Source organism: Taurulus bubalis (genome assembly GCF_910589615.1).
Source record: "Taurulus bubalis genome assembly, chromosome: 7".
Lineage (NCBI taxonomy): Eukaryota > Metazoa > Chordata > Actinopteri > Perciformes > Cottidae > Taurulus > Taurulus bubalis.
In genome coordinates, this window is record NC_136595.1 from 317310 (window position 1) to 341851 (window position 24542).

At 44.3% G+C, this 24542-nt stretch overlaps 1 protein-coding gene across 1 annotated transcript in view; it reads right to left on the bottom strand.

The window, feature by feature from the left end:
- nfic (nuclear factor I/C) overlaps positions 1–24542 on the bottom strand; it is a gene marked incomplete at both ends in the record, with an annotated part of 61859 nt that overhangs the window by 25340 nt on the left and 11977 nt on the right. Inside the window, 6 exons of the mRNA XM_079221299.1 lie at positions 3200–3313; positions 8711–8832; positions 9544–9676; positions 10256–10330; positions 12468–12542; positions 23713–23896. Coding sequence (XP_079077425.1) covers positions 3200–3313; positions 8711–8832; positions 9544–9676; positions 10256–10330; positions 12468–12542; positions 23713–23896 — 703 coding nt within the window. The remainder of the gene's footprint in view (positions 1–3199; positions 3314–8710; positions 8833–9543; positions 9677–10255; positions 10331–12467; positions 12543–23712; positions 23897–24542) is intronic.

A 24542-nucleotide genomic window follows, 5' to 3' on the forward strand; every position in this document is an offset into this window, starting at 1 on the left:
TCCAACACTACGAGGCTTACTAAATTCACTGTAAGAAAGTTAACGGTGATCGGTACAACAGTTGAGTATGCACCGTTCAGTCGTAGACACGTAAGAGACATCCAAAACGGGGCTATCTAGTGACGTGCTAACGCTACGAAGCTATCGTCAACAAACACACGTTAGTTACGGTCTTACAAACACATAATGGAGGTCCAACACTACTGGTCGTACTAAGTTCACTGTAAGAAAGTTAACGGTGATCGGTACAACAGTTGAGTATGCACCGTTCAGTCGTAGACACGGAAGGAAACATCCAACATGGCACTACAGGGCTCTCAAGTGACACGCATTGAGCGTGACTGTCACTCATTTCGGTCTTAAGCCACGCCCTCCCGCCACAGATCGTATTTCTCACGCTGAAAAAAAACTCTAGGCTATTTAATGTGCCGCAGCGCGCAAACATGACTGCCCTCGCGCTGCCCTCACCATGGAGGAATCAAGCACGTCTCCCCCGAATCCCATGCCAATCAATAAAAAGAAATGGGCTACACGAATAGCCAATCAGAAAAACGTATCTGTTGTATCTGGGTGTAATCCCGGCCGCACCTCCGTCCGGGGGGGGGGGGGGGAGAGAGAGAGAGAGAGAGAGAGAGAGAGAGAGAGAGAGAGATGTCACTCTTACCTATCTTAAAAACTTGAGAGCCCTGGCACTATGTAGTAACGTGCTAACGCTACGAAGCTATCGTCAACAAACACCCGTTAGTTACGGTCTTACAAACACATAATGGAGGTCCAACACGACTAGTCATACTAAGTTCACTTTAAGAAAGTTAACGGTGATCGGGACAACAGTTGATTACTCACCATTCAGTTTCACAGAAACGCTGTAGCCAGCTATCTAGCCGTTAGCTCCGGCTAGCTCCTTGTTAGCCGTCAGTCCCCTCCAATATATATTTGCTCAGGACTCTTTGCTTGGCATCTTCTGACTCACACTGAAGCTTTGCACACGTCGTAAGACACGTCCATGTTTAGATGCTCAGACGTGGAAGTGGAAACCATATCCGCCAGATTTAAAACCATATCTCTATGACGTATTATTGTGATGATAGAATTTTATTAAAAACTTAAACACCTGCCCGCCCGCATCGACGCAGGCCCCGCCCCCAAAGGGTTAAGAGACATTGTATAACTTTGGTAATACTATGAATTTTGTGACTTTTTTTTATACTTATTATACAATAAATGCATTTAGACATACTAGACTATGAGTTTTTAAACTTTTTTGTGACATCCTATAGTGTGAATTTTTAAGAAATATAATATACTATGATTGTTTTTTTTTGGGAGTATGGATTAAATGGCGACTGGTGTTCAGCCAAAAAGAGATGGTTGCAGAATGTGTTAATCCCGGCGCTCCGACAGTGTATGTATGTATGTATGTATGTATGTATGTATGTTTGTTTGTTTGTTTGTTTGTTTGTTTGTTTGTTTGTTTGTATGTATGTGTAAATGGTAAATAGACCTGTACTGTTAAAGTATCTCATCGACATGGACTAGCAGAGGTTCTCTCCGGCAATTTAAATGTCAACCCCCCACATTAATACATGAACATTGTTTTAAATGAAGAGGGGCAGTTTTTTAAATATTATTTATATCATTTATATTGAGAGAATAATAATATATGATCATTATAAAGGCAGATTGCCACAGTTTGTATGTGCGTATGTATATAAATGGTAAATGGACTTTCTTGTCTAGTCTCGTCGCTCTACAATACATGTCAACATTCACTCATTCATACATCTGATGGCCATCTGCCCATCAGGATCTCGACTAATTCACCTTCACAATGTCACAGTAATCTGGGGTTCAGTGTCTTGCCCAAGGACACTGAGACATGCAGAATGAAGGAGGTGAGGAAACCGGACATACCTGTGTCTGTGTGTGTGTGTGTGTGTGTGTGTGTGTGTTATATTATATATACACTCACCTAAGGGATTATTAGGAACACCTGTTCAATTTCTCATTAATGCAATTATCTAATAAACCAATCACATGGCAGTTGCTTCAATGCATGTAGGGGCGTGGTCCTGGTCAAGACAATCTCCTGAACTCAAAACTGAATGTCAGAATGGGAAAGAAAGGTGATTTAAGCAATTTTGAGCGTGGCATGGTTGTTGGTGCCAGACGGGCCGGTCTGAGTATTTCACAATCTGCTCAGTTACTGGGATTTTCACACACAACCATTTCTAGGGTTTACAAAGAATGGTGTGAAAAGGGAAAAACATCCAGTATGCGGCAGTCCTGTGGGCGAAAATGCCTTGTTGATGCTAGAGGTCAGAGGAGAATGGGCCGACTGATTCAAGCTGATAGAAGAGCAACTTTGACTGAGATAACCACTCGTTACAAGCGAGGTATGCAGCAAAGCATTTGTGAAGCCACAACACGCACAACCTTGAGGCGGATGGGCTACAACAGCAGAAGACCCCACCGGGTACCACTCATCTCCACTACAAATAGGAACAACAGGCTACAATTTGCAAGAGCTCACCACAATTGGACAGTTGAAGACTGGAAAAATGTTGCCTGGTCTGAGTCTCGATTTCTGTTGAGACATTCAGATGGTAGAGTCAGAATTTGGCGTAAACAGAATGAGAACATGGATCCATCATGCCTTGTTACCACTGTGCAGGCTGGTGGTGGTGGTGTAATGGTGTGGGGGATGTTTCCTTGCCACACTTTAGGCCCCTTAGTGCCAATTGGGCATCGTTGAAATGCCACGGCCTACCTGAGCATTGTTTCTGACCATGTCCATCCCTTTATGGCCACCATGTACCCATCCTCTGATGGCTACTTCCAGCAGGATAATGCACCATGTCACAAAGCTTAAATCATTTCTAATTGGTTTCTTGAACATGACAATGAGTTCACTGTACTAAAATGGCCCCACAGTCACCAGATCTCAACCCAATAGAGCATCTTTGGGATGTGGTGGAACGGGAGCTTCGTGCCCTGGATGTGCATCCCACAAATCTCCATCAACTGCAAGATGCTATCCTATCAATATGGGCCAACATTTCTAAAGAACGCTTTCAGCACCTTGTTGAATCAATGCCACGTAGAATTAAGGCAGTTCTGAAGGCGAAAGGGGGTCAAACACAGTATTAGTATGGTGTTCCTAATAATCCTTTAGGTGAGTGTATGTATGCATACTGACCACTGTGAACGGCTATGACTGGCCGGTGGTGCTGAGTGAATGAGCCCAGTCTTGGTGAGTCTTCCTGGGAAGAGGGACTGTCTAGCTCTGTTTTCTTCACTGGAGGAGATAGACCTGAAACAAAAAAGTAGACAGACATATTTATTGGTGTGAGAACCAACAGTTCCCAGTACCTCAACCTGTACCGATCTATCCTCAAATATAGTAACCTTAGAAACTGTTGTAAACCCTGATATATACTTAGATGGCTTTTCCCCCATGGACCTTGACCAATTGAACAGAGTTGAGATCCCAAAAGAGATGCTCTTAGTGAAAGGCATATTTTCTGGACTAGAAGATCAGGCCAAGGAACACAAAGCCTACATACAAAATGAGCATAACCTAAAAGTTGATTTTGCATTTCTGAATTGTGATTTCATAACCAATAGGTAATATGTAACATTGATTCTGTTGAAGCACTGAACAGTTGGAAACTGTTGAAATGTTTCCTCATACGATCGGCTCAGGAAGGACCAGGTTGTGTGACTAAAGTGAAGTAATTAAGTTCCTCTTTGACTAACTAAGAGAGCGTATCCTGTTGAAGTCATAATGTGTGTGTTAAACTGTTATAAAGAATGATGTCATTGAGCAACTGGGCGCTCTTATTTTCCTTCGGCATTTGGAGATTGACAGTTCCCATAGGCGTTCACGATTAAAAGGAGGTGTCTTATGCTGCGTTCACACCAAACGCGTTGTGAATGTTACTCGCGCCTAAAAGGGGCCGTGGCTTATCTCAGTGGCTTATCTCCGTAAAAACAGTTACCGTTTCCTCCATTCACCATGGAAATAACCACTAGTTCTGCTTTATACTTGTTACGTCGGAACATCAAACTCCATCGTCAGCGTCATGTGAATTTTTCGCCGGAGTTGGAAAAATTTAACCCGCGTCAATTTGCGCCGTGTCACACGCGGAATTTGTGCCTCTCGGCAGAAAATGTGCTTATTCTCAATCAATCGCGTCTGTGCATTGACTTTGCATGTAATCTAGTCGCGCGTCAAATTCGCCACACGTTTGGTGTGAACGCAGCATTAGACTCAAATCGGAGTTTCGACGGCGAAGTTATGATGGATGTTGTTTAGAATTATGATCGATAAGCAAATACTTTATGTGATTTGAGGGCACAAAAGCATTATTTGGATTTATTTAGTGTATGCTACGGCTGTATGTGGATGTATTGAACACCATTAGTGATATAAAAGTGAAATAAATAGCGTGCTACATGATAAAATGTAAATATCACACACAAACTATAAATGCTCTATTTGGAGATTCGCCTAAACTGTCTTTACGAAACATAACAGAATATTTTCTACTTCACTTTATCAAAGTCAAACTTTGCAGAGAGACTGTTAACATATTGTGTTATGATGATTGAGAGTTTAAAGCTTTCAACTGCGTCTGACCCTGGAGGTACGGTTCTTCGGAATATTGTCCGAACAGGGTGTTCCCAGCAGGCGTTTTAGTCCTAGAAGGCTGGTCCGGGTGCTGTCAATGAAAACTGGTGATGAGTCAGGGTTATGTTACGAGTCGGATCCCATTGCCTCTCCTCCAGACCCTTTCCTTCCCAGCGGCGGGAGCGAAGCAGGCGATGAATCCAGTAGACAGGACCTCCTTTGATGAGGCGAGGGGGTGGAGGAGCCAAGGGACTCTCTCGGACAGGTTTGACCTTGGATATGAGGAACGTGGGATGGATGCGCATGGATCTAAGGAGCTTAAGCCTCACTTCCGCCGGGGTAATGATCCTCTCAATCTCATATATCTTTATAGGAGAGAGTGAAATGGAACCGTGTGAATAGTCGCACTTCTCCGCCTGTAAAAAAAAAGAGTTCTCCAGTAGGCGTTGAAGTACAGATTGGACATGGTGCACTTGTTCCTCTTGGTTCTTGTATAAGATCAGGGTGTCATCAAGGTGAACGAATACGTGCCGGTCCCGGAACACGTCGTTCACCAGGGTCTGGAAGATTGCGTGGGTGTTGGTTCAGCCGAAGTGCATCACTAGGTACTCATCGATGGCACAATCATAAGGACGGTGGGGAGGCAGAGACATGGCCTTGGACTTGTAGAATACCTCCTTGAAGTCCGAGTATTCGAGGGGACCCCTGTAAGTTGAGGCGTGGAGATTTTGAGAGGAACGCTGTGGTGCAGTGGCTTGTTTCAGGCAGACTATGTGACAGGGGTGGCTCCAACCCCTAAAAGCCCCGGCAGTCCAGTCGATGTGGGGGTTGTGTTGAAGCAGCCAGGGGTATCCCAGAAGGATGGGGATACGAGGGGTTTTCAGAATGTGGAAGCTGATGGTCTTGTTGTGGGTGACGGACAGGAGGATGTGGACGGTGACGGTTTGATATGTGACCGTCCTCAGAAGATAACATGGCCGGAACAGACTGGGGAGAGGTATCCGGTTGATCCCCAACTGTATAGCGAGCCCTTTGTCCATAATGGACGTCTGCTCCCGAATACAGGAAGGTGGAAATAGTCTGGGGACTCCTGAATAAGAGTAGCTTGGCATGGAATAGTGGGCTTTGGCAGAACGAGGGACGGGAAACTGCTCTGATCACCAGTACCTCCTTGTTTACTGGTCAGCCCCAGGCTGTTACCGGGCAGTTTTGAGCGAAATGACCGGCCTAGCCAGACTTCCCCACCGGTGCTGCTGTCGTTCCTCCGTGGAGAGTTTAGCATGTTCCACTGGCATGGGTACGTTCTCTCGAGGAGGCAGGTGGGCTGGCGTATAATCCACTTGCATGGATTCAGTCTGACGTATAATCAGGGGTTGTTGGACGAGTGAGGCGAGAAGGTGGGCTTTGGCTGAGCTGTTCCTGACGCTTCGCCAGCCACCTGGCGGCCTGCATCTGACGATCCAATCTGGTGGTTACCGCGATAAGCCCGGCCAGGTATGTGGGTAACTTGAACGAGACTATTTCGTCTTTGAGCGCCACACAGGGCGGCCATGTTCCACGAACTTAATAGTGCTTTCGTCCGGAAATCCATGGCAGAGTCCGTGAGAGGTTGGTGGCCCTGCTGAAGCCCTAGTAGCCTGCACAGGCACGAGTACGGCTATTCCATTCTGCGGTTCCCCACAGGCGAGCTCTCCCCGCCAGGTGGTTGATGGTGAACGCCACTCTGACATTCTTTGAAGTGAAGGTGTGGGGCTGCAACACAAACAGGATGGAACAGTTCATCAGTTATGCAACCCAGCATAACGTTCCGGCTCCACCACCTGGGGCTCCGAGACTGGCGTTGAACACGCTGGTTCGAGCCCGGAGTGGACCGGAGTAGGTGGCGGTGTTGGCGCGATGGTCTGGGTTGCCCTAAGTTGTTGTACCTGGTTTATCAAGGCGGTCATAAGCTGGTCCTTGTTCGCCAGCGTGTGGCAAACCTCGGAGGTGCTGGCGCAGGATCTCCGACACCTGCCTGTGATGAGGTGTCGTGATGAGGTGTCGTATGCTTGGTCCATGTTGTCGCCAGATTGTACTGTCACAGGTGTGGTAAGGACCCAGAAGCAGTACGACGGACACACGGAAAAGTTTAACAAAGCTTAATTCCTGGCAGAATAGATAGCTCATAGTACCATGTTACCCCACTAGAGAGCTCATAGTACCATATTACCCCACTAGAGAGCTCATAGTACCATATTACCCCACTAGAGAGCTCATAGTACCATATTACCCCACTAGAGAGCTTATAGTACCATATTACCCCACTAGAGAGCTCATAGTACCATATTACCCCACTAGAGAGCTCATAGTACCATATTACCCCACTAGAGAGCTTATAGTACCATATTACCCCACTAGAGAGCTCATAGTACCATATTACCCCACTAGAGAGCTTATAGTACCATATTACCCCACTAGAGAGCTCATAGTACCATATTACCCCACTAGAGAGCTTATAGTACCATATTACCCCACTAGAGAACTCATAGTACCATATATATTACCCCACTAGAGAGCTGCTCACTGAATGCAGGGTTACTTGTGGTTCCCAGAGTCTTAAAAGTAAGATGGGAGCAGAGCTTTCAGTTATCAAGCTCCTCTTCTGTGGAACCAGCTTCCACTTTCAATTCCTCTTTGATAGCGCATATAGTTAGGCCTGACTCAGGCTTATAGTTAGGGCTGGCTAGATATGCTGCTACAGGCCTAGACTGCTGGGGACATCTTAGGATACACTAAGCTCCTCTCTCCTCTTCTCTATCTCCTTTTGTATGAATTCATGTCCCATTAATGCATATCACTAACTCTTCTTCTTTCCCAGAGTCTTTGTGCTTTCTCTCCTCACAGGTTTACATGGATCGTGGTTTTATCTGGATCCATATCCATATTGAATGTGCTGTAACTGTTATGTTCATTGTTATTGTCTGTCAGTGTGAAACTAGATGACTTTTTTCAGACCAGTACTCTCCCCCAATATTTAAACATGTTGATGTTTGTTAATGATGACTATAGACGATTGGAGACATGAACAGCGATTGCTAATACCTCTGAAGTTTTTTAAATTGATACATTTAGGAATTGAATGGTTGGGCAAAATGTATTAAAGAACTGTCTATAAATCCTATCCAGTCTGCTGGAACTTCCTAAATCTGTGTTTCAAGTTTAGAACTAGAATATAACACAAGCTAGCAGTGTCTTTTCTTTGTTAACGTCAGGCTGCAACCTGTGGGTCTAAACCGTGAAGCCAGTGGTGAAGTGCATCTTTTCTAATGGCCACCAGAAGGCAACTCCTCTGGTTATTTAGAAGACTATGATACAAGGACTCTACTTCTCACTTGATGTATTAATACATCAGTAAACATTGTAAACATGAGTTTGTGGTCTAAATAATGCAAAAGCAGGGTATGCTTTAGGGCAGGGCTACCTTGTTACTATGTTTGATTAATCAATGGTGACATGTATGCTATGTGTTCTCATATACACAGATTCCATCACTTATAGTGAACATATACTGCAAATAAACCCACACTGAACTGTTAGTGACTGAGTCGTTGCAGAGCTTTTCCACTCAGTCTTCATTACTGTTCTGCATCTTGTGTGCTGGTATACATCCACAGCAGCTGAGCTGTCACTTTATAGAAGTCAACATCCACATTACTGCTGACAACACACCATCCTCCTTCATATTATTTGTATTAGGGGACAATTCTTCTGTAGAGTCCGACTTGAATTAGTGCACTTTGAGTTTCCTGATTATAGACTTTAGCTCATTTTCTGGAACAAGCTATTATACTGTGTCCCTGTAAATTAAAACACAACTTCATTCTCATATAAAAGCTGAATCTCTATTGTCAAGAAGGGACAGGGTGTCACTGTTCTGATGGAGATGCTATGCATTGTGTCTGCAAAGTGAGTATGTTTACTTTGTAATAATGTTTGTTTCTGGATAACACGTTGGTTTAGTGTTGGATGATATCATTCATACTGTATACAACCAGAGAGAATCAAATGAAGCATATCTACTGTTTATCACTCCGTTACCTCCTTCCATGTCATCAGTCCAGTTCCTGGAGCTGCTGGCAGGAGAGGAAGGGGAGTGGTAATAGTCCCCTCCTGGACTGTCAGCCTCTTCCTCCATAGAGCCAGACTTATGGCGCTTACTCCTGCAAACACATGTAAAGACGCTCAGCAGCTGGACGTGGGTTCATGTTGCACTGGAAGAGCTAGAACACACGTGTCCAAAGTGAAGTCTTAAGTAGGTTATGTGGGCTCATGTGCTTTAGTATCTACAGTAAGGCAGTAGTTCAGTTCAGTTCATTTTAAACAGCCCAACATCACAAATACAAATGATCCTCAGGACTTTACAGTCTGTAACATGACATCCTGTCTCACACGGGATCAGGAACAACTCCCTCTGGACTTCATGTAATCACACTAGTAGTTCACTACATGCAGTAGCTTGCTGGTAGTCCAGCTACAAGTCCATCCATCTACCTCGTCAGTCCTCAATCCTTAGTGACGGGACATAATGGATTTGAGATTTTCCCCATTTGGAACAACAAGGCAGTGTGTGACAGGACAGCCTGGTATCTGGTATCTGGTTTAGGATGCAGACTTTGTTTGAGGGTGGGTCTTCTGATGTGACACGCAGAGGGAGAATGTCTTTGCCAGATTAGGACATTTTGACTAATCTAACTTTCTTCAAAGGCTGTTTTAGGGTCTTAACGTCTAACTAAGCTTAGTTCACGGTAGAGGCTGACATCAATAACTGTTAACGCTGCTCCCTGGTGTTCTGATGGGAAGGGTTAATACAAGTGTGTGTGTGTGTGTGTGTGTGTGTGTGTGTGTGTGTGTGTGTGTATGTGTGTGTTTACCCGCTGGATGAGGTGCTGGCCAGTGACCGTCTGAGGCTGACTGGCTGGCTGACAGACTGGTTGAGGTCGTAAGCCAGGTGACCCTGGAGCTCCCCCATAGAGAAACTAGGTCCCACTCCTGTGACGACTGGAGCTACACACACACACACACACACACACACTACATATTGAAAATTAAATATCAGCTGCTAAATACTTGGGCTGAGGTGACTAAATATGTTGTCTGTATTATTACATTTCCCTCTTCTTGCAAAAGTGTGAAGCTAATCCAATGTTCATGATCATGGTGTGTGTCTGAAGGGAAGTCCCATCAACAAGTCAGAGACTTCACTTGGATTGGCTCTGCATCTCATAATGTTGAAGATATACTGTAACAATGCTTTTGGTGCAAGGCAATAGTTTTTCCTCATTGTTCATTCATGTCACTTTCACTGAGGTGGGTGGAGCTGAATATATGTGTTTATGTATATCACTTACTCTGTATCACCTCCCACAATATGTCATGCATGTTGAGCCATGCCCATGCCACATGGCTGTAACTACCAGTCTCCTACGTGTAATCAGCATGTGATGGACTACAGCGCTGTAGAGTCACTGCACAGTATCTGAACCATACAGAGACACGCTCAATGTAAATGAAGCTCAGAAACAAAAGGCTGGTGCTACAATGAGTGCTTGGTAAAGATTAAAGCTAATGCTGAAGCCCACTTACTTCTTGAGACCTGGACCAGCTCCGTGACACTGAAGACGCCCGAGGTCACAAAACTCTCCTGGAACTCTGGACCGTCTGCAGAGACAGAGCGCATGAGAAACGTCTGTTTGTGACGAGAAGCTCTGGATGCTCAGAGTTCTTCAGGGTTCCCCTGGAGAAATGTTGAATGAGCCCTTTTGATAGTTTGCTTGATAGTTACCTTTACCGTTCTTTTGTTTCATTATGTCACTGTCTTGGTTTTACTTTGTAAAATATTAAGATCAAAGTCTCTCCAGTGTATTGATCAGAATCAGAATCATTTATTGCCACGTATGTTTTCACATACAAGGAATGTGTCCTGGCGGGAGGTGCATCACATTTAACAATAAACATTCAACGATAAACAAAGTGCAATAATGGGAGGAATATTTACAATTAAATCTACTATTCTACAGTAGAATACAACATTAAAGACAACAGATGACAGTACTGAAGGTGACAAGTGTAAAGTACATATTGTGTTTGGAAGTAATTGTATTCATGTTTTAAAAAACATATATCATTATCCTACATCATTGGCCCAACACAAAACCAGTGCACCAATTGTTATGGCATGTGTCACTCATCAGTATTTAATCAGTATATTAAACCACGCCCCAAGATTATATAACTCCGCCTTTCAGGCCATCAAAACCCTCTTTTCCTTTCAAACCATTCCGGGCACAAATAGACAAGTTTAAGAGTATAATATATACCATTATTCATTATTGTTTGTTCAATACTCATCAGATCTGTAATATGTTCTTCTTTGTATAGAAAATAAATATACCCCACACTATCCACTTGTCCACCACTAGTCTTATCACTGGAGTGCAAAGGATGGAGAAGCAGATCCAGGGTAGGAAATTTACATATTTTTTAGGGGGCAATTTTTAAAACTTGTGAAATAACACTTAACCTTTGTTCAAAATAATAAATATACTGATTTAGGCTAACAGTATATGAGCAATAGTCATCAAATGGCAACAATAAGACTATTAGGCACTAGTCTACAGATTTTTTTTAACAAACAGAAAAGATTAATCAGACAATCATATTCAATTGTATTCTCATTTCTTTTTGGTAATTCATTGTTATTACATTTTTTTAAACAACTATTAACATTTTTTTCTTTTCTTATAATTCAATTTTGTTACCTTAATCACGTTGTACCTACTATGGGTGGGAATCACCAGAGGTCCACGATTCTATTTATACTGCGATATATTGAGTATTGAGATTTATTCCCTTTTTTCCACCGCAAATTGTTCCCAAAGGAAAACTTTGTCAACATATTGTATCTCAGAAGATAAAGTTTCATCTCACTTCAATCATTTTTATTGTAGTAAAATGTGATGGTCAAGCAGACAAACTGACCAACATGTCATCAATGTTGTCATTGAGCTGGAAGAGGGGGCGGGGCTTATCTCTGTGCAGGTTTCATTTACGCCTTCCACCATGGAAATACCCACTCTCTCTGCTTTATATTGTTGTGAAAATCCCAAAAACATCAGAACGTCAAACGGCCTCGTGTCTGGGTTTATAATATTATCCGTAGCCACACAGCTAGCTGGATTTCACGCGAGGAAGTGTGTCTGAATGTCGGCCGCTTCCAGCGCTGCTAGAGGACCAGCAGCCAGTTTGATGCTTTTTCTAGCGTCTTTGAGCAGCGCGTGTCCGCATGTTGTCCTGTGTGTTGCGCAACAGCTGTGAGAGCCGCGGCGCTACGAGTGACAGGAAGTCCAGACGGTTGATTTTAACACGGACGGCGCATTTCGAATTTCTAAATTCATGACATTTCTAATTAAATTATTATAATTATTAGAGGAAATTGTGAGGGCATTTTTTGCCCCTCTCCTAGTGATATCAGGGGCAAAATTACATTTTCTGCCCTTTGCCCTCGTGTATTTCCGACGCTGAGCAGATCATGTTCAGAGGTGAGGCCACACTCTCCATATAGGGATGACATGATCACAATCCTTCTCTTCCAAATGGTTGAATATCTTTAGGGACTTGGAATGAATTTCATTCATCACGTGAAACAAAGTTGATGACTTATTCATGGGTAAAGTAATTATTGTATTTGTTCATATTATTGAAGAACATTACCAGACAGTAAAACATGATGCATCTACATTACAGAACAACCAGGTTCAGCTGAACATTCATCTATACGGAGTGTCCTGTACGTTACCCATGGTGGCGGTTTGACTGTCCTCCTGGTCAGAGGCCACTCCTGTACGACTGGGACTACTGCGCTGCTCCGCCTCTGCAGAGGGAGAGAGACTTGATTCATACCAAGACAGTTACCAGAGTAGCAGTCATGGCTGTCATTGCTGTGTTCTGGGACAGGCAGGTGTACTGTGGTCTAGGTTGTGTTGAGTCCAACATGGTTCAGTTCTACGCCAGATAGCCTCTCCCTTGAGTAAATGAATGAAACCCTGGTGTTTTGGGTATATCCTCCAGGTTCTATCCCACCAACTACTGTCGGTGTTAGTCATCATGGTGGACATTTTGACCACTGCTGTGACAACATTAATAATAGCTACTTGCTGGCTCACTGGTTGTCTTACTGGGACACTTGTATGGAGCAGAGCCAGAAGATGTTGGGAGACAAAAAGCCCATCAATGCCAGTGGTAGTTCATATGGTAAACAGTATGAATAAGATGATAGGTTGTGAGGGTGAGGACAGATAATATACCATAACCCTTGCCTGAGCTGATGACGGCTGAGGTGATTACACCAACGGGCCATCAGCAGTAAACGCTGGAACTTTGTATCGTCCAAAGTTACAGCGTTTGAGATCTGGACTATAATCCACAAACTAAACTTACGCCTTCAGTCAGTTTAGGAAATGTACAACTCAATGCCAATGTCTGTATACATTCAGGTCAAGTAGGCAATGCATTCTAATCATATGCTGACTGTTTATCTTAATAACGAATAAACTGCATCATTTTGACTTTACTCCTATGGTGCTGTTAGAGACAGACTATGTTTAGAGCACTCCTGAGTGTGTTGCTGAGTAGAAGCTGTGTCTACAACCACAGTACTATACTACAGCCCTGTCCCTGAGACTACAGCCCTGTCCCTGAGACTACAGCCCTGTCCCTGAGACCACAGCCCTGTCCCTGAGACTCCCTGTCCCTGAGACCACAGCCCTGTCCCTGAGACCACAGCCCTGTCCCTGAGACTCCCTGTCCCTGAGTCTACAGCCCTGTCCCTGAGACCACAGCCCTGTCCCTGAGACTCCCTGTCCCTGAGTCTACAGCCCTGTCCCTGAGACCACAGCCCTGGCCCTGAGACTCCCTGTCCCTGAGTCTACAGCCCTGTCCCTGAGACAACAGCCCTGTCCCTGAGACTACATCCTTGTCCCTGAGACTACAACCCTGTCCCTGAGTCTACAGCCCTGTCCCTGAGACTACAACCCTGTCCCTGAGTCTACAGCCCTGTCCCTGAGACTACAGCCCTGTCCCTGAGACTACAACCCTGTCCCTGAGTCTACAGCCCTGTCCCTGAGACTACAGCCCTGTCCCTGAGTCTACAACCCTGTCCCTGAGACTACAGCCCTGTCCCTGAGACTACAACTCTGTCCCTGAGACTACAGCCCTGTCCCTGAGACTACAACCCTGTCCCTGAGACTACAGCCCTGTCCCTGAGACTACAGCCCTGTCCCTGAGACTACAGCCCTGTCCTTGAGACCACTGAGTCGCAACACATCCTGCTACAAAGCCCTGTCCCTGAGTCTACAACCCTGTCCCTGAGACTACAGCCTTGTCCCTGAGACTACAACCCTGTCCCTGAGACTACAGCCCTGTCCCTGAGACTACAACCCTGTCCCTGAGACTACAGCCCTGTCCCTGAGACTACAGCCCTGTCCCTGAGAATACAACCCTGTCCCTGAGACTACAGCCCTGTCCTTGAGACTACAGCCCTGTCCTTGAGACTACAGCCCTGTCCTTGAGACCACTGAGTCGCAACACATCCTGCTACAAAGCCCTGTGTTGCCTTGGCTGGCTGTCCCTCGTGTGTATTGAGCACTTAAGTCAACTTATAGCTGCATTAAACATATTTATACAATTGGTTTCAACCAACCAATGAGCAAGAAGAGCTCCATTTCTGATTCAAAAACATCCACAGACCTCAGAACAGCTTGCAATGGCAAAAAGTAGCTTCTTAGAAATTCTGTCCATATTAATTCAGATATGGGTAATCATGGCACATTTTCCTCCATGGTGGCAGTGTGGCTGTACGGGTGGAAATCACTTTGGTCCAGACTGAAATATCTAAATAAGCATTAGATAAATGTGACTGTACATAGGTAGACGCCTGAGGTCAAGCGCGTATCAATTCTTCTCCATACAAAAACTATCGGGAGGTGGTCGGTCTGGAGGCCGGAGTTCATGACTGAGTCCATGCATTAGTTTGTTGAGAGGACACGTGACAAAGGAAGAAATGTCAAACTGAAAATGAAATGGTTGCTCAGTTAAACTCTTAAGCAGTCTTTATAAGGGAATCACTACTGAACACTAAGCCTTGCGCACTCTGACCGCTTGATGACCTCCATCTTTCTCCAACATCAAACATTTCCCTGAAACCTGTTGAAAGGTGTCCTAATGCCTCCTTTGCTCTGTATTTCCTCAATCCTTCTCCTCCTTTATTATGGCACTCCTTCTGTTGTGTCTCTGCTGTTTTTCTGAAGGATACAAGGAGTAAATGATGAGAACCTTTCCTGACCAGAACAGACGGTGTTAAATCAACAGGGACTACCAGAGGCATCGCAGGACGCCCAGAACGTCTAGTCAGCAATTGGACCCCAGCTGATACGCCCTAAAGACAGGAACCCCTGGGAGGACGACTGGAGTGTTGTGTGACATCACTATGACACCACATGTGACTGCTGTGTTTGTCTTCCTCTGATGTTTCCAATGAGTGTCACTAAAACAGAAGTGTCTAAGATGCTGAAGACGACCAGTGCGTCCGATTGATTATGAAACTCCAAAACATTGTTAATGCTGAGATAACTTAATATTTCCTCCCACTTTGTATTTATTACTAGCTGTGCATGCAGATATATTTCTCAAATCTGCAAAAGAAAGACATAGTAACCTACTGTATTTATTGTGTGGGTTGTGTATCATTTAGAACACCTTTTAATTATATTTAAGGCCATTCATTATATTTAGGCCATCTTGTTTGGATAGTCTGGCTCCATTAGTCAGTTGATTGCTGGGTGAGAGAGAGAGAGAGAGAGAGAGAGAGAGAGAGAGAGAGAGAGAGAGAGAGCCTGGTGCCAGTAAGCTCGTCTCATCAGAAACAGTCAATGTGTGAGTGTTCAGCTATACCTCCCGTCTTGCTATATTGTTTTCTAGGCTCTTCTAGAATCAAAAGGGAAATGTGTTTGCAGCTCTGAAAAGAGACACTGTCGGTATCTGCATTCAAACTGACGTGTTACCATGGCAACATAGGAGGCTGGGTAACCCGTCACAACTACATGGCCCGACACACAAGATGGTAGCTTAATAAATGTTAGCTTTTACTCTGAGAAAGGAGAGCATTTTGGTCTTTATAGTGTATTTCAACGTAAATGAAGAAGAATAGAACTTCTTTAGAACGGTCCAGTTCTACAAGTGGGCGGTCCAGGCCGGTGGGCTGTGTGGGTAACATGACATCAGTGACGCAATGAGGACTCTGGACATGAGGCGGAATCAACACCAGATGTACAACACATGTGAACACCAACAGATCAACTTGGCTGCAGAGTAAACCAGAGCAGACAGCACCACAGAGGGATCGGCCTCATAGGACATCAACAACACTTTGCTGGCATCTCTGTTGGGCTCTCCACCAAACTGTGTACATGACACATCATTATTACACATTATCCACACAGTCAGCTTGATTAACTATCACAGTAGTGACAGGTGGTTTTAGAAACATGGTCACACAGGTTTCATTCAAAATGAAATACAAAATACAAACGTAAGATAAATATTAAGTATAAAGACATCCCCAACATTATTTGTCTTTAAGGTATAGAGAGCATTCCACTATGCGTGTTGAGTGATGCAGTTAAGCAGTGATGTCGTAGTGATAGTATATATTTATAGTGTATTTATTTTCTAACATGAAGCAAATAAGCCCGTTCGGCTTCTACTAGCTTTTGTTATTTTTAGAGGAATGTTAAATATGTTAACTTCCTTAAAATTAGCCTTGTTAGAAAATCCAATCTATTTCTCTTGCCTGAGATGCAGCAAGCTAACATGACGTGGGAACACATCAACACATTAATGAGTAATTATTTATAATTATCGATTAATAGAGGCATGCATGTAAGTGAACTGTTAATGCTGTAAATATAATTATCGAACTCTGAACCCAGAGCAGCTCTCTGAACACAGAGCAGCTCTCTGAACCCAGAGCAGCTCTCTGAACACAGAGCAGCTCTCTGAACACAGAGCAGTTCTCTGAACCCAGAGCAGCTCTCTGAACCCAGAGCAGCTCTCTGAACACAGAGCAGCTCTCTGAACCCAGAGCAGCTCTCTGAACACAGAGCAGCTCTCTGAACCCAGAGCAGCTCTCTGAACACAGAGCAGTTCTCTGAACCCAGAGCAGCTCTCTGAACACAGAGCAGCTCTCTGAACACAGAGCAGCTCTCTGAACCCAGAGCAGTTCTCTGAACCCGGAGCAGCTCTCTGAACCCGGAGCAGCTCTCTGAACCCAGAGCAGCTCTCTGAACACAGAGCAGTTCTCTGAACCCAGAGCAGCTCTCTGAACCCAGAGCAGCTCTCTGAACACAGAGCAGCTCTCTGAAGACAGAGCAGCTCTCCTGCTCCAGGTGAAAGAGCCAAAGTGCTTGTGTCTTCTACCAACAATGAGCTGCTGGCTTCACATATTACAAAAGTACAAAGTACACGGATATAAAACTAAGTCATTAATAAATACATGGACAGATGCCTGTACTTTCTGGTAAATGTTACGGTACGCCGTTAACAGGTTACGCTGCGCGACTCACAGATTCTTGGCATTTTGCCAAAAGCCGATCTCCATGAAGTCTCCGCGAGGTCTTTTCTGCTGCTGCGTCTCTCAAAACAGATCGCAGCTCAACATTGAGCATGAATTGAGAGCCGTATCAAATCTAAAACCCCGTTTTAAAAAGATGTGTCGAGGAAAGCAGCTCACTACTCCACTAATACTGATACAACCTGATGCTCACACATCTCACTCAGTCTGTTTTGCTTTGCAAAAAAATATGAGCTTATTGTTTTCCACAATGAGCTATTTAGTAGTAACTAAATATTAGTTATTTTTTGCACAGCTAGAACTTTATTTTCATTGTTCTAAGTCAGGAATTCCCAAAGTGTGGTGCGCACACCCCTGGTGGTGCGCGAGCTGCCTCTAGGGGGTGCGCAAGAGGAAAAATGTAAAGGTGGGCTAATGGTGTAATAATTAATATTAAACATAATAAAAAAAAAATTAAGTAGGATTTTTTCATTATAAAATGTCCCTTTGTAAGATTTAAATTTAAAATTAAAAACGTACAATTTAATAAATAGATGCACTTCCGGTCCGGCCGCCAGACTGTCTTTTACTACACACTAGCTAGCCTAGCTTGTGCACCTAGCGTCATTTCATTCATTCAGCAACATCCATGAAAATATGTTAAACTGGCTGAAATCGGGGAAGCTGTCAGGTGGGACATCTGAAGCTATCAGTAATAAAAGAGGAGAGGGACAGAGAGAGAGGGAGGAACCGGAGGGAGGAAGAGACATCACAGACAAACCGGGAGCACAGAGGCCCATCGAAGAGTCAAGGTGGAGAAAGAGGAGACGAGAGTGAGCATCAGACTGGGAAAAAGAGAGGAAACATGATGACAATTCTCTGGGTCTGGGCTTCACTTGGATTGGAATGCAGATTGCCCGAAGCCACAGTGCGTGTTGTGCAGTGAGGTTCTGGCTAACAGCTGTCTGAAGCCTCTTATTTGCGCCGCCACCTGAACACAAGCATGCCAGTGCAAGTCAGAAGCCCCTTACATTTTTTAGATCAAAATTGGAAGAGTTACAAAACAGCCCAAAACAATTGACTCACGTCTCTCACTTTCTCCCCCTCCCTCTTCCTCTCTATCTCTCTTGCTGCGCTGCATGTGAAAATCCTCATATGGACTCCTCCTTTTTTATTGATATCTATTTCTGAGCCTATGTGCCACTCTTTGTTCTTTACGTGGCTTACTGTGTTTAAGTAAATAAATGTGAAATGCACTCTGCCTCTGAGCCTGTGTGTGTGTCCTCGCCATCCTTATTGCTCTTTAAAAGTGACGCCTTGTGTAACTGACATTTATACAGCGGACTAAATCTTGTAACAAACGCCACGCGCGAGCAAACAGTTCTCTCATTGGTCTGATTTTATGCGGCTATAAATAGGCTCTGTTGCGGTTTTTTTTTAAGGTGTGGGGGATTGGGGGTGTGTGAACCCGGTCGGGATGTAGAAGGGGATGTGTGGCCTAAAAAGTTTGGGAACCGCTGTTCTAAGTGATTGCAATTTTTTTTAAATCTTTTTTGGTCTGATGGAGCAATATGATTTACTTGAGAGTGATTGCAATTTTCTTTATTCTGTTATTTATAAAAGCACAAAATGATGTTATTTACAGAAAACGTTTGAGAACCACTGCTTTAAGTGTTTGTGTCGGTGTCTTTGCCCCCCCCCCGAAGCTGTAAACCTAGAGGAAACACTGAATATCATGACATAATTGAAGTTAATCAACCAAAGAAGCCTAGAAGACATTATACAACATCTGCAAACATCCTCCTGCTGCTTGGATTCTACCAATGCTCTTTAAAAATATATTTCACACTGCATGACCGCTGATCTTTTACAAACTGTAAACACATCCCTTCTTTCAGGTGTCAGTTTTATTATCTTCCAGTCCGGCTTTCGTCAGCATCACAGAACTGAAACTGCTCTTGTTAAGGTTTTCAACGACATCACTTAAACACAGACAGTGGCAGAACCTCAGTCTTAGTATTACTGGATCTCAGTGCTGCATTCGACACGGTTGATCATGACATACTACTAGACAGACTGAAGTCTGGGTAGGACTCTCTGGCGCAGCACTTAACTGGTTTGAATCCTACTTGAAGGACCGACAATACTTTGTGTCGGTAGCTAATTACACATCAGAGCTGACTAGGATGACATGTGGTGTTCCCCAAGGTTCAATACTGGGGCCTCTTCTGTTCAACATCTACATGCTTCCACTGGCTCAGATTATGAAAAACAACAAAGTGTGTTATCATAATTATGCAGATGACACACAACTCTACATAACTATATCACCAGGGGATCATAACACTATACAAGGGCTGGCTAAATGCATTGAAGAAATCAACAACTGTGTCAGAATTTTCTTCAATTAAATCAAGATAAAACAGAAGTAATTGTTTTTGGTCTCAAGGATGAACGATTGAAAGTCAGCGCTCAGCTTCAATCACTAATGTTAAAAACCTCAAACCAAGCCAGAAATCTAGGTGTAGTTATGGATTCAGACCTCAACCTGAACAGCCATATCAAGACAATTACAAAATCAGCCTACTACCACCTGAAGAATATATCAAGGGTTAGAGGACTTATGTCTCAACAGGATCTGGAGAAACTTGTCCATGCATTTATCTTCAGTAGACTTGACTACTGTAACGGTGTGTTCACAGGCCATTTATCTTCAGTAGACTTGACTACTGTAACGGTGTGTTCACAGGTCATTTATCTTCAGGAGACTTGACTACTGTAACGGTGTGTTCACAGGTCATTTATCTTCAGTAGACTTGACTACTGTAACGGTGTGTTCACAGGTCATTTATCTTCAGTAGACTTGACTACTGTAACGGTGTGTTCACAGGTCATTTATCTTCAGTAGACTTGACTACTGTAAGGGTGTGTTCACAGGTCATTTATCTTCAGTAGACTTGACTACTGTAACGGTGTGTTCACAGGTCATTTATCTTCAGTAGACTTGACTACTGTAACGGTGTGTTCACAGGCCTCTGTAAAAAGTCAATCAGAAAGCTGCAGCTGATTCAGAACGCTGCAGCTCGAGTCCTCACTAAGACCAGGAAAGTGGATCACATCACTCCAGTTCTGAGGTCTTTGCACTGGCTTCCTGTCAAACAAAAAATGTACCTTAAAATCCTGCTGCTGGTTTATATATAAAATTGTCTCTGCTGGTCTGACGTGACCGTTTTGTATCTGCCTTGTTCTGTGTTTTCTGTCTGTAACTATGTGTTTTTTTATGCTGCTGCCTGTCTTGGCCAGGTCTCCCTCGAAAAAGCGATTTTTAATCTCAATGGGACTTCCTGGTTAAATAAAGATTTAAATAAATAGAACAATATATAAAGCACTGAATGGTTTAGGTCCTAAATACATTTGTGAACTGCTGCTGGTCTACCTTATGAACCATCACCTCACTCCTCATCCTCCTGGACCTGACAGCTGCATTTGATACCGTGGATCACACCGTCCTCCTAGAGCGCCTCCACACCACCATTGGACTATCAGACTCTGCATTCCAGTGGTTCCAGTCCTACCTTTCTGGCAGAACTGAATATGTTTCACTGGGAAGATGCAGGTCCAGACGACTCCCAGTCTCCTGTGGTGTTCCACAAGGGTCGGTGCTCGGCCCTCTCCTCTTCATCATCTACATGCTCCCCCTCGGCCGTGTCGTCAGCAGACATAGGATGTCCTTCCATTGTTATGCTGACGACACACAGCTTTACATCAAAGCTGCCCCAAACCCCTCTGCAGCCATGTCATGTGTCACCGCCTGTCTTGGGCAAACAAAGGCGTGGATGAGCAACAACTTTCTCCAGCTAAACAGCAGCAAAAATGAAGCCCTCCTTGTCGTCACTCCACACCAGGTTCAGACATCATCCATAACTCATCTCACCTTTGACAGTCAGGTCATACCCCTCTCCTCCACAGTCACCAATCTAGAAGTTCGGTTTGACCCTCACCTGACCTTTACTGACCATATCAAATTCCTGTGCAAAACCTCCTTTTATCATCTAAAAAACATCTCCAAACTCCGCCCCACTTTAACCCTGTCAGACGCAGAGCAGCTCGTCCACGCCTTTATCTCCTCAAGACTGGACTACTGCAACTCACTCTGCACTGGCATCACTGACAAGAACATCCAGAAACTACAGAATATCCAAAACAGCGCTGCCAGGGTCCTGAGGGGAGTCCGGAAATATGACCACATATCCCCCATTCTCCACTCACTGCGCTGGCTCCCTGTATCATTCCTGATTAACTACAAGGTCCTAGTTCTCACATATAAATGCATCAACGGACATGCTCCCCCCTACCTACAAGAACTTATCACTAGGGTTTGGTACCGAGAACCGGTGCCAGTATGGAACCGGTTCCAACACGTCCGGTACCTACCGGACCAAAAAGCAACACAGATTTCGGTGCGTCCTTCCGGTGCCTGAGCCGATTTAAATACTTTTTTTTACACTACTCTGTAAAGTTGCACGGTATATAGATACTAAAAAGGTAGCGCGGTGCCCGCACGCTAAAAACGATTATTAAAATAGCGGATCAGAGCACACTGCTGCTCTGCTCTCTGTCTGCCTGCATGCAGAGCGGGGCTCGAGGGGGCGGGGCTCGAGGGGGCGGGGCTAGAGGGGCGGGGCTCGAGGGGGCGGGGCTCGAGGGGGCGGGGCTTCCAGCGCTCACACACACAGTGCTCGCACACAGAGATCGCTGGAGACACGAGCACGAGCTTTTGAACGTCCATCCTCGGCTTGATGGAACAAATCTCTCAAGTTGATATTAATGGTGACGTGTAGTCCAGTAAAGCAGCAGTTTGTAGAATTCAACAGAGTCTGAGTTCTGTTGCACACGGTCCCATCAGGCAATGATGCTTGTGTTTCTGTTCCCTCAGGTGGTCTGGGACTGGTTTACCTTATGAACCATCCTGACCCCTCAGGTGGTTCATAAGGTAGACCAGTCCCAGACCCCTCAGGTGGTCTGGGACTGGTCTACCTTATGAACCATCCTGACCCCTCAGGTGGTTCATAAGGTAGACCAGTCTCAGACCCCTCAGGTGGTCTGGGACTGGTTTACCTTATGAACCATCCTGACCCCTCAGGTGGTTCATAAGGTAGACCAGTCCCAGACCCCTCAGGTGGTCTGGGACTGGTTTACCTTATGAAACACCAACCCTCAGGTGGTCTGGGACTGGTTTACCTTATGAACCACCAACCCTCAGGTGGTCTGGGACTGGTCTACCTTTTGAACCATCTGACTCCTCAGGTGGTCTGGGACTGGTCTACTTTCTGTTCCAAGAGTCAGAACTAAACATGGAGAAGCAGCGTTCAGCTTTTCTGCTCCACATATCTGGAACAAGGTCCCTGAAAGCTGCAGGTCTGCTGAGACCCTCAGAGACCCCCAGAGACCCTCAGCTCCTTTAAATCCAGATTGAAGACTTTACTGTTTGCTGTTGCCTTTAATTGAATCAGATTCAAGTCCAACCGCCAAAGACTGCACTATTGAAATGGAGCTTAAGCGGTAGTTCAGAAAGGAAGACTCTTTACACTACTTGTCATTCATAAATATCTCAGTCTCTAATTCTCACTGTGATTACTCCATCAACTGATTGGGGTCGTCCACTTTAAATCAACAAATCAGATGCTGCACTGTGTCCTTAAGCCAATTACATCGTTGCTGTCAAACATTGAAATAGGTTCTCCTTTGCTGCTGTCAGTTGTCATTTCAGCTTTAAACCAGATGCAACGCTCCTCCACCCCAGGCTCTGACCTGTCCAGTTTCCATCCAGGACATGGTAAAACCGTACACCCTAGCCCGTTCACTTTGCTCGGTTTCTAACAATCGGCTTGTAGCTCCGTCACTGAGCTAAACACTCAAAAAAGTCACAACTGTTTGTGTCCTGGCTCCTCAATAGTGGAATGAGCTCCCCATTGACATCAGGACAGCAGGAAGTCTCTAAATCTTCCGCTGCAAACTAAAAACACATCTTTTCCGACTACACCTTGAATAAGGAAAGCAGCACTTTACTAGCACTTACTGATAGCACTTTGTAGTTTGGCTTTCTTGATGGAATTGTACTTTCTTGATTCTTGTTGTTCTGAGTTTGTACTCATGGTTGAATGCACTTATTGTAAGTCTCTTTGGATAAAAGCGTCAGCTAAATTAAATGTAATGTCATGTATGTAGATGGCTAAGTAGATGCATGTGTTTGTCTGTGTAGATGTGCATGTATATGTGGGTGCGTATAAGTTTGCTTATGTGCTCGCTACTAGCTAAACTATTGGTACTATTACCTTGTTGTTGTTTTTTGTCTCATGTTGTACTGTATGTAAGGGACGCCTCTGTTGTGTTGGAAATGTAAAAATAAAAATGTAGTGAGTCAGTGAGTACATACCTCTCTCTTGCACATAGTAAGCGAGGTAGAGGTCAAGCTCTTTGACAGAGACAGAGATGTGTCTAGGCTGGACACAGAGGATTGGATTGGTGCAATGTCCTCCCTTGACCAGCCGCTCTCCATCTGTGCTTTCCAATGGGATTCCTTTAAACAGGATAACCATTACCAGGTCCAACCTCCACACCTTGAAACAGACAAAACACAATGAGCGTTGACTGAAAACAGCATAAATCCAACTCTAGCCAAGGTGAGAATACAAATTACCAAAAGGAATCACTGCTCCAGTGCTCCCCTTTATGTGAATTATACTGCCTGAATTGTTTTAAGTCATCTATAAAGTAAAACTTTATAGATGATTTGACTTCAATACCTGTCAATCAAATACAATCAGATGATGTTATCTACATCAGAACAAATGAATAGTCTTCTGTATGTGTGAAACCAGGGAAGCTCACACACAAAACATATATTTTGCATGCCAACTGCTCCCATGATAAAACCTAGTCAACCACGTGAGCTATCAAATTAAATGTCGTTAACAAAATGGTATCATTTGCCATCTTTTACTTTTGTTAATGTTGTCAGCCTTTATTGACTTTTTCCAGTTATCTGTTATATTGAGGGGACTTCTTTTTCCCCAATATCTCAAAATACTATAACAGTAGTTTCACCAACAATATCTAAAAGTGCATACAACACTAATGACAAATGTACAGGATAAACATAATAATATTGACTCAGACCAACAAACCCCCCAAATTGTGGTGGCCAACTTTTATTAACACCCAAACGCAGAAGAACGTCTTACCAAGGATATAACCTCTCTGTGG